Source organism: Plectropomus leopardus, chromosome 16 (genome assembly GCF_026936395.1).
Source record: "Plectropomus leopardus strain MGB_pleo_1.0 chromosome 16, ASM2693639v1, whole genome shotgun sequence".
Lineage (NCBI taxonomy): Eukaryota > Metazoa > Chordata > Actinopteri > Perciformes > Serranidae > Plectropomus > Plectropomus leopardus.
The window spans coordinates 25,020,001-25,031,793 of record NC_142191.1 but is presented as its reverse complement, the minus strand read 5'-3'; the positions used below and the strand labels follow the sequence as shown (position 1 = coordinate 25,031,793).

Below are 11,793 nucleotides of genomic sequence, written 5' to 3'. Positions count from 1 at the left end.
TATTCTTTAAAGTCTCTAAAAAGTGACCTTTCCTTTTTAAAATAATTATAAATAAGCCATGAGATATTTTAAACACCAATTATATCCTTACAGCCAACTCTTTCAGAACAATATTAGGCCTATGAACACTGAATCTGTGTGCACATTCATTAATCTGGTTTCTTTTAGGCAAAAAGTTTTCTTGCTGAAAACTAGTTTTCGTGTGATTATGTGTGCAGAACATTACTGGACAGATTGACAAGATGTATCTCTTTGTCCCCTTCGTGATTTTTTTTCCTCATGGTACCTGAAAACAGTGACAGAGTGAGAGCTCACTTCCCTCACTCCTCTTTTGTCAAACCTCAGCAACACTGAAGTCAGAGGTCATTTGATCCTCCTGAGAAAGACCTACATACAACAGAGGGTCAAATGCAAGGAGTAATATTTATTGTAGCTGCAGTAGAACAGGACTGTACAGATAATTTTGTCAGCAGAACCCGAGTACTCTTACTAAAAAATCTTCCCCATAATATAAAAATGAATGCATTGAAAGACATTTACTAGAAAGAAAAATAGCACATTTTGCACTGCAGTGCTGATATTTTACTGTACAAAAATGCTAAAACTTTGAAACCCAATTAAAAAAAATGGTTTAAAATTAAAAAATAACTGTGAGTGGGATACAAGCTTAAGTCTTGGCATGATGCAGTGATGTGAGAAAAACATGTTTTTAAAGTCTGCATGTTACGCTCTCAACACTTGTATAGCTTCTAACTGAATCTCTGTGGTTTGGAGCTCACTTACTCTCCTGTGTCCTCTTTAATACTTAAGTTCTCTGCTTTTATCTTACAGTTTCATGTTTGCTTACAGCCGTAGAGTCTGTTACAATTCCATATTTTGCAGTTTCACAATAAAAGCTTTTCCATTACAAAATAGTGGGAGCATTTTAGTATGAATTATCAATAGAAAATTAAATGTTTTTAACACTAAATTAGTGGAACTTTAATAGCAGCTTTTCTTCAAACAGATCTACTGGTATGGCCAGGAGGAGAGTAAGAGCAGAAACAGCCACAGTGAGATGATAGATGAAAAGCTGCAGACACCAGGGTCTTACTTGCACCTCCGCAAACACCTCAAACGTAATGTGTGATGGAAAAACACACATAAAAAACTGAAAAAAAATACAGAGGACTTAAGCCCACTGCTTTTTGACCTCATCACTCAGGACGAGTCCTAATCAGTTAAAGACACACCTCCAAGTTGGTAGCCCTGTTGTAATGCAAATCTCTGCAGCGCCTAACTAAACCAAGCCAGTCTATAACAGTCAAAGAGCAGCGAACGTGAATACAGACCCAGGAAATTAACAAAACAGTCTAATTCAATCTGCCCTAATCCTGTCTTCCTGGATAGGAAGTTAAAGAATCATACACAGGAATCAGTTATAAAAAAGTTAAATAGTTAACACAGATGTCTCACAGAACAGTAGGAACTCAATCAGTGAACATGACAATAATACACTAAACTAAAGCTATTACCCAGCTAGCAATTTTTGGTTCTAAAATCGTTCTGAGGATGGTACAATGAAACCAATGCTATGTTTTAGTTACGTTTTCAGCACCAAGTTTTCTTTTAGTTCCTAGAGCATTCTTCTTAAAGATAGGGTAACATTCTCTATAAACTATTATGACTCTATAAATATTATAGAGCTACAATATAGAGTTACATAATTATTCTTTATTAACATATCACATTACATTGTCACAAAAAAAGCTCTTTAATGTCAGGCCTTAATAACATGTTCTGAATGTTGCTTTGAAAATGTTCTTTCGTTGTTCTCATGTAACATTGTGGGAATGTTTTACAAAAAGAACATTCTGTGATCTGTCACCTCTCAACATCACCAAAACACCCTCAGAATGTTGCAATTATAATGTTAGGTCTTAGTCAGCATTTAACCTTAAAGGAACAATGTTTTCTTTGCAACTTGCAGTCAGCCAATGTTGTGGGAACGTTCCCTGCTAGCTGGTAATACATTCTCTTCTACAGTTGACCTTGTTTGTTTAGTCAGCTGACAGTTGCGTGGTTGCTGCTGCTGGCCGACAGATTACACTCCATTTAAACCGTTTTTCTCACCATTGCTTGTTAAGCAGAGCGTCGGCGCACTGAAATGTAGTGGAAGCAGGAAGTAAAAACTATGATGTCGGGTGATATTGTGAAGACATGTACATTTGTAACAGCCATGATAGCAGCGTCTAGCCTGTCTACAGCACTGGCCATTGTTTATATTACTCCTCATTGGTTGCTGTGCACTGCTAGACAACACTTGACAATGGCATTAGTCCCACCCGTGACGCCGAATGATGGTTTTTTTACTTTAACCGAGAAACCGCTGTGTCACAATGCCACACGAATCAGTCCACTCGAACTTAGTGGAGCAGGTGGATTCAAAGGTCTGGAGCCAATGAACTGTTAAGCTGTAAAATGAGAAAGTTTGTAAAATGAGAACTTTTCTGTAAAATGAGAAAGTTTCCAACATGGTGGCCAGCACCATGTTGGAAATGGTTGAGCGACTAAAAAACATTTTTTTTGAGTGATGAGAGTAATAAGTGATGAGATCAGAGTGATGTCACACAATTCAGCGCTGCCTTGTTTGACATTTTGACCGCAGCTCATGAGCCTTGACTGACATGACTAAAAATTGAGCTCAAGAGTCCTCGGCTCTAATTGGTTGTTTTTGTTCACAAGGGGTAAAATCATTATGATCATGGGGAGGCAGGAGAATAAGATTTTTTTTTTCATAAATCATCTGTTTTATGCAACTACTATGTGGATATATAGTAGTTTCAGTAAATAATATGATGATAATATAATATGTATTTTGATTTTTTGGTCACACACATTGATGAAACAGTGACATTTGTGTACACTAAGTCTGATTTTCTTGTGGGATCACACTTGTACCTGCAGCTTGTACTTGCTGAGTCCCACTGGGTCAAATGATGATTAGGATTAGAGCAGATAACAGCCTGACCACATGGTCGAGCTAATTGGAGTATGAGGAGCAAGCAGCAACGTTACAGTCCTGAATGGAATCTGACAGGGAGCAGAGGGGTTTATAGTATTTGTCATTTATTTAGTTTTCATTTTAATTTTTCCATTTAGTCGATCAAGGATAGCAAACGTTGAATGTCATGAGTTTAAACTGAGGTGAAACCCATATTTAATATGTTGACTCAATTGTTTATTTAGACCTCACAAAGAAATAGTGACATTTTTATTGCAATGTCTATGCACATTTCAGTAATAGTTTAATGTTTTATATTTCTAATGAACAATATTTGTCTTTTTAATTTCTTACATTTAATAATGCATTTATATTAGTTCAACATAGTAATAAAACATAAACCACAAACTAAATAGAGGACAATTTAGCTGTTAAACTGAATTGTTATTATCATTTTCCTCTTATAAGGGACTGCTTGTTAGTTATGGCATGTGTGTGGGCGCAAAACGGGGGAGGCACTTCCAATTATTTTTAAAGCACTGGGGAGGGAGTTGTGTTTTTTGATTTGACTTAAGGGAGGGAAATTTAACTTTAAATTGTTGTATTTTGTATTTATTTCAAATACTTTATTTTAGCTTTGTGATTTGGCTTAGGAAAGGGCAATTCAACTTTAAACACTTGTATTTTGTATTTATTGTTATTTAATGTTATATTTCCTTCAGGCTAAAATAAATAAATAAATAAATAAAATTAAGTTATAATTAGCCTGTGTTATTTTAATTAATTTATTTATTTTAATTACTAAACACGACAGTATAGTAGGTTACAATTTACATTTCACCCTAAACTGTTGCATCATTGCATCCCAGCTTCCACATGGTCACCGATTACCACTCACTCAGCCAGCCAGGCAGTTTAGTACAAGATACTACAAGCTCGTGCTGCTCTACTATTGGCTCATCAGCATCGGAAGGCCGTGTGTCAGCGCCGGCTGAACAAAGGGACGTAGAGAGGCAACCAGAGAGAGAGAGGAGGAGAGACGCACACGCTGAGCAGACTGGCTGGCAGCATGCTGGAGCAGAGGAGCAAGAGAGGAGATGGACGCACCGGATGTTTTGTAATGAGTAGCTCTATGACGTGTTAGCGTAGTTTTATTAAATATGTATCCAGTCAGATTCTGGCTCATATTATAGGATTTGGTGTAAATTTAAGCATCGTAGCCTTTGAGAAGCGACAAGTAACTGAATGAGGAAACCACTCTGTTTTGCGCGTCCTCGCTTCCTGCTTCGCTCCTAGTTGCAATTCCGCGGCGCGGAAAAGAAAAGAAAGCAACAAACCGGCATCATGGTAGCCGGCGAGCTCGTGCAGGAGCATCTGCGCGCGGACACCGGCGCACCTGACGACATCACGGTCGGCAGGAAGACTCCCGAGCTGGAGGGAGCCGCCGAGCGATGCGCAGAGCCGACATACGAAGCGGCGCCGACGGGCGGGGCTGGAGAGACAGACCGTGTGCTGGAGCAGGAGAAGGAGGTGCAGCCGGATGAGAGAGAGGCAATGCTGCCCAACGGAGGAGGAGGTGAGAAGGAGGAGAAGGAGGGGAAGACGCTCGAGACAAAACTGTACTGGCGCCGGTTCGCCGTGCTGACAGTTTTCAGCCTGTACTCTCTTGTGAACGCCTTCCAGTGGATCCAGTACAGCATCATCACCAACGTGTTCACCAGGTACTACGGGGTCACTACAGACAAGGTGGACTGGCTCTCCATCGTCTACATGGTCGCCTACGTGCCGCTCATCTTCCCGGCCACCTGGCTGCTGGACCGGAAGGGTTTGCGGCTCACGGCCCTGCTGGGCGCCGGCCTCAACTGCGCCGGCGCCTGGCTCAAGTGCGCCAGCGTGAGCCCCGAGCTGTTCGGAGTCACCGTCACCGCGCAGGTCATCTGCTCCGTGGCGCAGGTGTTCATCCTCGGCCTGCCTTCCCGCGTTGCCTCGGTGTGGTTTGGACCCAGGGAGGTTTCCACCGCGTGCGCCACGGCAGTGCTGGGGAACCAGGTCAGTGTGTGCGCGTGCCATAGATTATTGATTGGCTGTATTGTAGCTTAGTATGTGTTTTGCAGAGAAGAAACAGAGCGTAGAAAAGAGGTAGGAATAAAAAACAATAGATAGGATTGGAGGGGGAGTCCAGACAGATGGAGCCAGCAAACAGTGGAGGAACATAACTGAAGTACATTTACTCAAGTACTGTGCATTTATTTGGTGCTCAAAGCCTTCTTTATTTAAGTATTTTCTAGGGATGTGCAATATTGGATTTGTTGCTGATATCTTAAATGCCAATATGTAACTATAACTCATTTGGCTGATAATCACACATGGACATATCCACTTTTTTCTGCCTAATTTTCATCATCAAAAACTCTCTTCTGTTTCTGTTGTTTAATTAACACCAGCTCATGCATACTGTTATTATGATGTATGCAAGTATGCAATAACCTATTCATTCATTGTTTAAAATTAGAAAAAATGCTTCATCTTAGGGTTGACATTTTGCACGTTCTCTTCGTAAATAAAGAAAAATATCGGTTTGTGATATTGGCTGAATTCATCATGGTGGCCGATTCCGATATTTTATTTATTTTAAAGCCAATATCCGCTGATACCAATGATGTACCGAAAATATCGTGCATCCCTAGTTTTTTCGTATTTTCATTTGCCTTCATCAGTGTTGTATTTTTACTCCACTACAATTACTGTGACAGCTGTGGTTACTTTACAGATTCAAGTAATTAATTAAAGTAATTAAAAATAACTCCACTCTTACTAGAGGTATAGTGCGTCCATAATTGTACTCAGCTAATACGAAAAATATTAACTTTTAACAGAGTTTACACATTGGTATTGCTGCTTTTACTTTAAGGTCCCTTTTTCTCCTTATCTTCAGGTTAATACTTGCATTCTGGGTTTTTACCAGCACATGTTTACATGCTTTTCTGTTCAAAATGCACATTATTTTGGTCAAACTGGCTGTGCTGGAACAACTGTTTTTACTTGTTGTCTGAAACGCTTCTTTTTAATGCCTGTCCATTTATGACTCCCTCCTAAAAAAGTCTAGCCTGCCGTGATTGGTCAGCATTTCCCAATCTGCCACATCTGCGCTCTTGGTGTCTCTGCACCATCATCACAACTGGGGGAACGTCACTTTAGTAGCAGTTTTTTCTCTTTCTCTCTCTCTGTATGTGTTGCTCTCCCTAGTTGGGAACAGCCATAGGTTTCCTGTTGCCTCCGGTTTTGGTTCCCAACACGCCTGACAATGTTGAACTGACAGGCCACAACATCAGCATCATGTTCTATGGCACTGCCACTGTCTCCACGGTCCTCTTCCTCCTTACAGTTATCGGTAAACACACACACACACACACACATACATACATACATATACACACACATTTTGCCTTGCATATATTTTCCACATGCGGCCATCTGGCCCAGTAGCAGGGGATTTGTGGTTCAGTTACCTCCAAGTCATGTGAGGTAACTACAGGAACATCAGAGCAGAGGTGTGTGTGTTTGTATGTGTGTGTGTGTGTGTGTGTGTGTGTGTGCTCTCGCCCATCTGAGGACCACATGTTCTCATTAGGATAAAATATTCCAGAAATCTTCTACAGTGGTGACATTTTGCTGCTCCCTAAATCTGTGAAAGACCAGTATAGGGTTAAGACTTGAGTTAAGGATTAAGATTAGAATGGGATTAAGTTCAGGCCTATGGCTAACGGTCACAGTTTTACGTATATCAACAAAGTGTTGTGTTTTGAAGAAAAGTCATGGGTGGACACGGTGAAGTAGTGATGCCGTCTCATTTTAGACTTGCCCCCTTTACCCTGAGGCTTAAACAGACATGAGACAATGTGGCTTTGGTTTCAAGCAGCCAATCAAATGCTAAACAAAAATCTCTTATTTGTACGCCTTGTGTCTAAATTCAACACAAGGTGTTACAGGAAAAAAACTTTGGGTTTTTTATCAAAGGGAGAAAAATGAAGTCACTGCATCACTATTTACTGTATCACACAACAGTAATGTAATAAAAGTAGACATGATGTTAATAGAATAATCTATTCCAAGCCAGTTTTGTTTCTTTCTTTTTCATACTGACTGGTCACATCAGATACATACCTGATCTATAAAGTAAGGTATGCTCTAATGCTGCTGATACAGATCCAGTTTAACTAGTGTTAATGTAGGAAATACCCTAACTGCATACTTAAGCATTCAGCGATAACCTTTTGATTTGACTAAAAGTACATTAAAATTGGGCATAATAAAAAGTGTCCAGTGTTTGTGGGAGTGTTGTTTTTTTCATTTAAGACCATTTGAGTTCCTCAAGGAGCCCCTCTCTCCCACATACTTGCAATCTAAATACACATAAAGAGAATCACTGTATTCTTGCCCAACAAGCTAACCCAAACTGTCTCTGTGTCTTCTACAGTCATAAAGGACCGACCTCCTCTCCCTCCCAGTCACGCCCAGGCCATCCAACCAGACTCTCCTCCAGAGGATTACTCCTACAAACAGTCCATCTTGAACCTGATAAAAAACAAAGCGTTCATGCTCCTGCTCGTCAGTTACGGTAAGTGTGAAATACTACCAGATTAAGTGAAGCATCTGAGGGTTTTCCCATACATTTTTTAGAGCACTTTGCTGACTCGTGAGTCTTTAGTGTAACTTTCAATTACTACAAGAAGTCTTAACTCCGGGATTATCATGAAACCATAGTCAGGAGGTAAGGGACCAGCAGCTCTAAATCTCCTATAAGAGAGACAGACACAATAGATGGAGTAGAGATCACTACTGCTACAGCTACTACTACAACGTCTTGATTACTTCTACTCCTACTATTACTACTTGCTACCATTATTAATACATTTATCACTAACACTACAATACTACTACCACTACTGCTGCTATTGCTACTACTGCCACTATCGTCAAATACAAGTACATCCATCACTTCTACCATCACCAATATGTCACCACCAATACACTAATACTGTTACTATTGCCGCTGTTACTATTACTTCTGTTCATATTGTTGTCATCACTACTTTAAGTACTACTATTAGGCCTATTGCTTTTATTACTATTTCTGCCACCACTATCACAACCATTACTGCTGCTACTACCACTAATACTACCACTATTACCTCTGTTGCCACTACTGTACTGCTCTATCTTTTTGTATTTTGTACTGTTTCCATTGATACAGTGGCCAGTACTTTAACTAGCACTGCAACTACCACTATACTTTAATTATTACGGTTATTTTTATGTCTCTGTGCTGGCGATAGCTGTGGCTAGAAGCATTGTTTTTGGGTTGTCCATCCGACATGCGTCCCATTCTTGTGAGCGTGATATCTCGAGATGGCTGTGAGGAAATTTTCAAATTTGGGACAAATGCCCACTTGGAATCAATTTGGAGGTCAAAGGTCAAGGTCACTGTGACCTCATCCATCACATTTGTGTAAATACAATATGACTAGAACACCTTGAGGGAATTTCTTCAAATTTGGCACAAGCATCCGCTTTGACCCAAGGATGAACCAGTTAGAATCTGGTGGTCAAAGGTCAAGCTTACTGTCACCTTTTAACAAAATTTTACCCAAATGTCTAATAGGATATACTAATAAAGTGATGATATTTTCTATCCAATGGTCAACTTCACTCTGACATTGTAACGTTCTTCAAAAACATTTTCCTAAACTCAAAAAAAGACGGGGAGACATTTGGTCAGATACTGAATTTGTGACACTAATCTAATTTTTAGTTGTATCGTGTTTATCGTGTTATCGTGTGGGAGCCATTAATTATTTATAGTCTGGAGTTTTGAACCTAGTCTGTCAACTTTCAGAGCATTAAAGCCTTTAAAAACACTGAGAACTAAAGATCTCTGTGTGATTAGTTTCAACACCAGCGGGCCCTCTAAACCTACTGAGGAATCTTTTCTAAAAAATCAAAACTTCTGTGGCTTTCACTCTGTGAACTGAGCATTTACCCTGGAGGATCATTAGGGCCTTTTCAAAGCTGACTTTGTTCCTGCACTTTCATGTTTCTGGTGTGACCGTGGCACATGTTTCACGTGTCTCCTCCATGTGTGACTGCCCAAGACACACACACACACTTAACAACAAAGTTGAGCTGACTTCATTCTGCATTTGACGGGCTGACTTAACAGAAGAGGATGCAGCCATATTTAATATTACCCTCATTTAAACCTCCATGTGTAATGACTCTAACTCTGTAACTCTGCAACAGCCAATCAGGGATGCACATACGCTCACACACGGTAGGACAGACAGACAGAGATATGATACTTATATATAATAATATAATAGTTGTTTGCCAACAAACACTATGATAACATTAATGCATCTGTCCTTGTTAGAAACATGACCTAGAACCTTTAGTAGCATAACTTCTATAGTAAATTTTGATTTACAAGTAAAGTCTGTGTCTGTTTTGGGATTTAGAATTATATTTTTAAATATTAAAATGGAACATATACATCACGTACAATCCAATTCTAAGCTTAATGGATTAACTCTTTATTTCTGTTTGTCTGCAGGTATAATGACTGGTTCCTTCTACTCTGTCTCAACACTTCTCAATCAGATGATCACAACCTGCTATGAGGTAAAACACACACACACACACACACACGAAAAAAGGGCTGGGAGTCAATGAGTAAATGAAAAAAATCTTATTTAACATTTATGCACTCACGCTTGTCTGTTTCCCATGGGTTTTCAAGGGAGGGCAGTAAATACAAATGTTAATGTTATTGGTATCTCTGATCGGGGCATCATCTTCATGGCATTCTAAAGTGTAATTTAAGGTCCACTTATTATCTTATTGCAGAATTTTAAACGACTTCACACTCTTCATTTTTGTTTTTTAGCCGTAGTGAGAGCAGCTCTAGGGATGATGATAATTGGTCACTTGGTCCAGTGGTTGAATTGTCGGGCCAACACTTGATGGAATATCTTGACAAAAGACTGACAGACGTGGTGGCAGGGCGTTTTGGAAAGCTTGAGTTCTCTCCAGCCCATGCTATCATCGATGGGGGAAACAACATCATAATGGAACTATCTGTGTCAAATACTGCAGATATTCTCTTAATCCATACAACAACATAAGCTACCTTTGAGACATTTTGCACCATTTAGCTTTTTAATTTTGTGCTCTCATTCATGTTAAAAATGTACATGAATTGGATGTTGGATGGAAAGACAGAAAGAGAGGTATTGAGAGAGAAAAGAACAAAGGAACTTCTGATGGCTTTGATAAGACATAAGCGTATTGTCTGAGTTCATTAGCTGTTTTCACGCATTCCTGCTTCCCACCATAACACTGTCATTGCGCGGGCACGCATGCACACACACACACACGCACATACACACACACTCACACACAAGAAGCAAAACAGTGGAGAGAAAGACTGGTTCACTCACTATAAAACACTTCTTTCTTTCTCTCTCTCTTCAAGGTTGACACTCATTCGGGTTCTGCTTATCTTAGCAATACACACTATCCCTGTCACACACACTTGCACATACACACACACACCAAGAGATGGTCACCCTTGCATGAACTTTTAAAACTCTCTCAGCTGAACTGTCAGATGACTTAACAGCTCTCTCCCACCAGTAACAGTGTAAATCCCTGACTCCCCCCAACTTACAACCCTCCCCCGTTCTGTATATACGCACAGACAGAACATGTGACTGGCTTGTAGTCCACCTGTCAGGGGAACCTTTATGTTTCTGCACAGATTTGATGAGTTTAAAGAAGCACATAAACATTTTTACTCAGCTGATTGTTCCCAATGAGGCTGCGCTAATACTTTCTATCTCCTCTCATCTCCTTCCATTGTTTTTTATCCTCTTTTCTCCTTTTCTCTGCTTGTTTTCTCTCCTCCACTCAGCACCAGGAGTTGAATGCTGGGAGAATTGGTTTGACTCTTGTGGTTGCTGGAATGGTGGGCTCCATCCTCTGTGGTCTGTGGCTGGACCACACAAAAACATACAAGTAAGCCACATGAGCACACGGTTTACCCATCTGTTATTTTTTAAAATGATTATTTTTTAATTTTTGGTGTTTTATTCAGTTTCACAAAGACAGACAAAGTGAAGAATCGTTCCCACTTTTCTCTGCCCACCCATCCCCATGGCATAAGTACTTGAAATAAGAATTTAACAGTCATAAAAAAGTAAGAAACAAAAACACAAATAAATAAATAAAATACTTAAAAAAAACAAAACCAAAAACAAAGAAAGAGAAATTTCAAAGATCTGCCATTAATCTGCATTCAGCGAAATAACATGGTTTATACTTCAAATTTGAATCCCTTGTAAGCAGTCATGTGATCTTCTTATGGTGGCCAGGCGCTGAATTGCAGGAACAAATATTAATGGAGATATTGGACAGCCTGGTCTTGTCCCCTGTTGATAGCCTGACAGGAGATAAGTCCTGAGTGTTTGTTTTAATAATCAACATGGGGAGCTATAAATAATGTGTATCCAGGAATTGAAGACAGAGCCAAATTAAACCTTGATAAGATGCATATTAAATAATCACATTCTAGTCTATCAAATGCTTTCTCAGCATCAGTGGAAATAGCAACCATGGGGGTTACACGGTCTTTAATGTGGAAAAGAAGAAGGAATATATATATTTTTAAAAAACTGCTTATATTGTCAGAATTAATAAGATGAGAGGCCACCACTTAAAGTTGCAGCTAGTCGCTGCTAATTTTCAACTTATGT

General features: G+C 39.6%; 1 protein-coding gene across 1 annotated transcript in view; it reads left to right on the top strand.

The window, feature by feature from the left end:
• Positions 1-9: 9 nt before the first annotated feature.
• The window catches only part of flvcr1 (FLVCR choline and heme transporter 1), a 20,454-nt gene continuing 8,670 nt past the window's right edge, over positions 10-11,793 (top strand). The window contains exons 1-5 of the mRNA XM_042503537.2: positions 10-5,032; positions 6,230-6,374; positions 7,461-7,601; positions 9,594-9,661; positions 10,953-11,056. Coding sequence (XP_042359471.1) covers positions 4,328-5,032; positions 6,230-6,374; positions 7,461-7,601; positions 9,594-9,661; positions 10,953-11,056 — 1,163 coding nt within the window. The 5' untranslated portion in view covers positions 10-4,327. The remainder of the gene's footprint in view (positions 5,033-6,229; positions 6,375-7,460; positions 7,602-9,593; positions 9,662-10,952; positions 11,057-11,793) is intronic.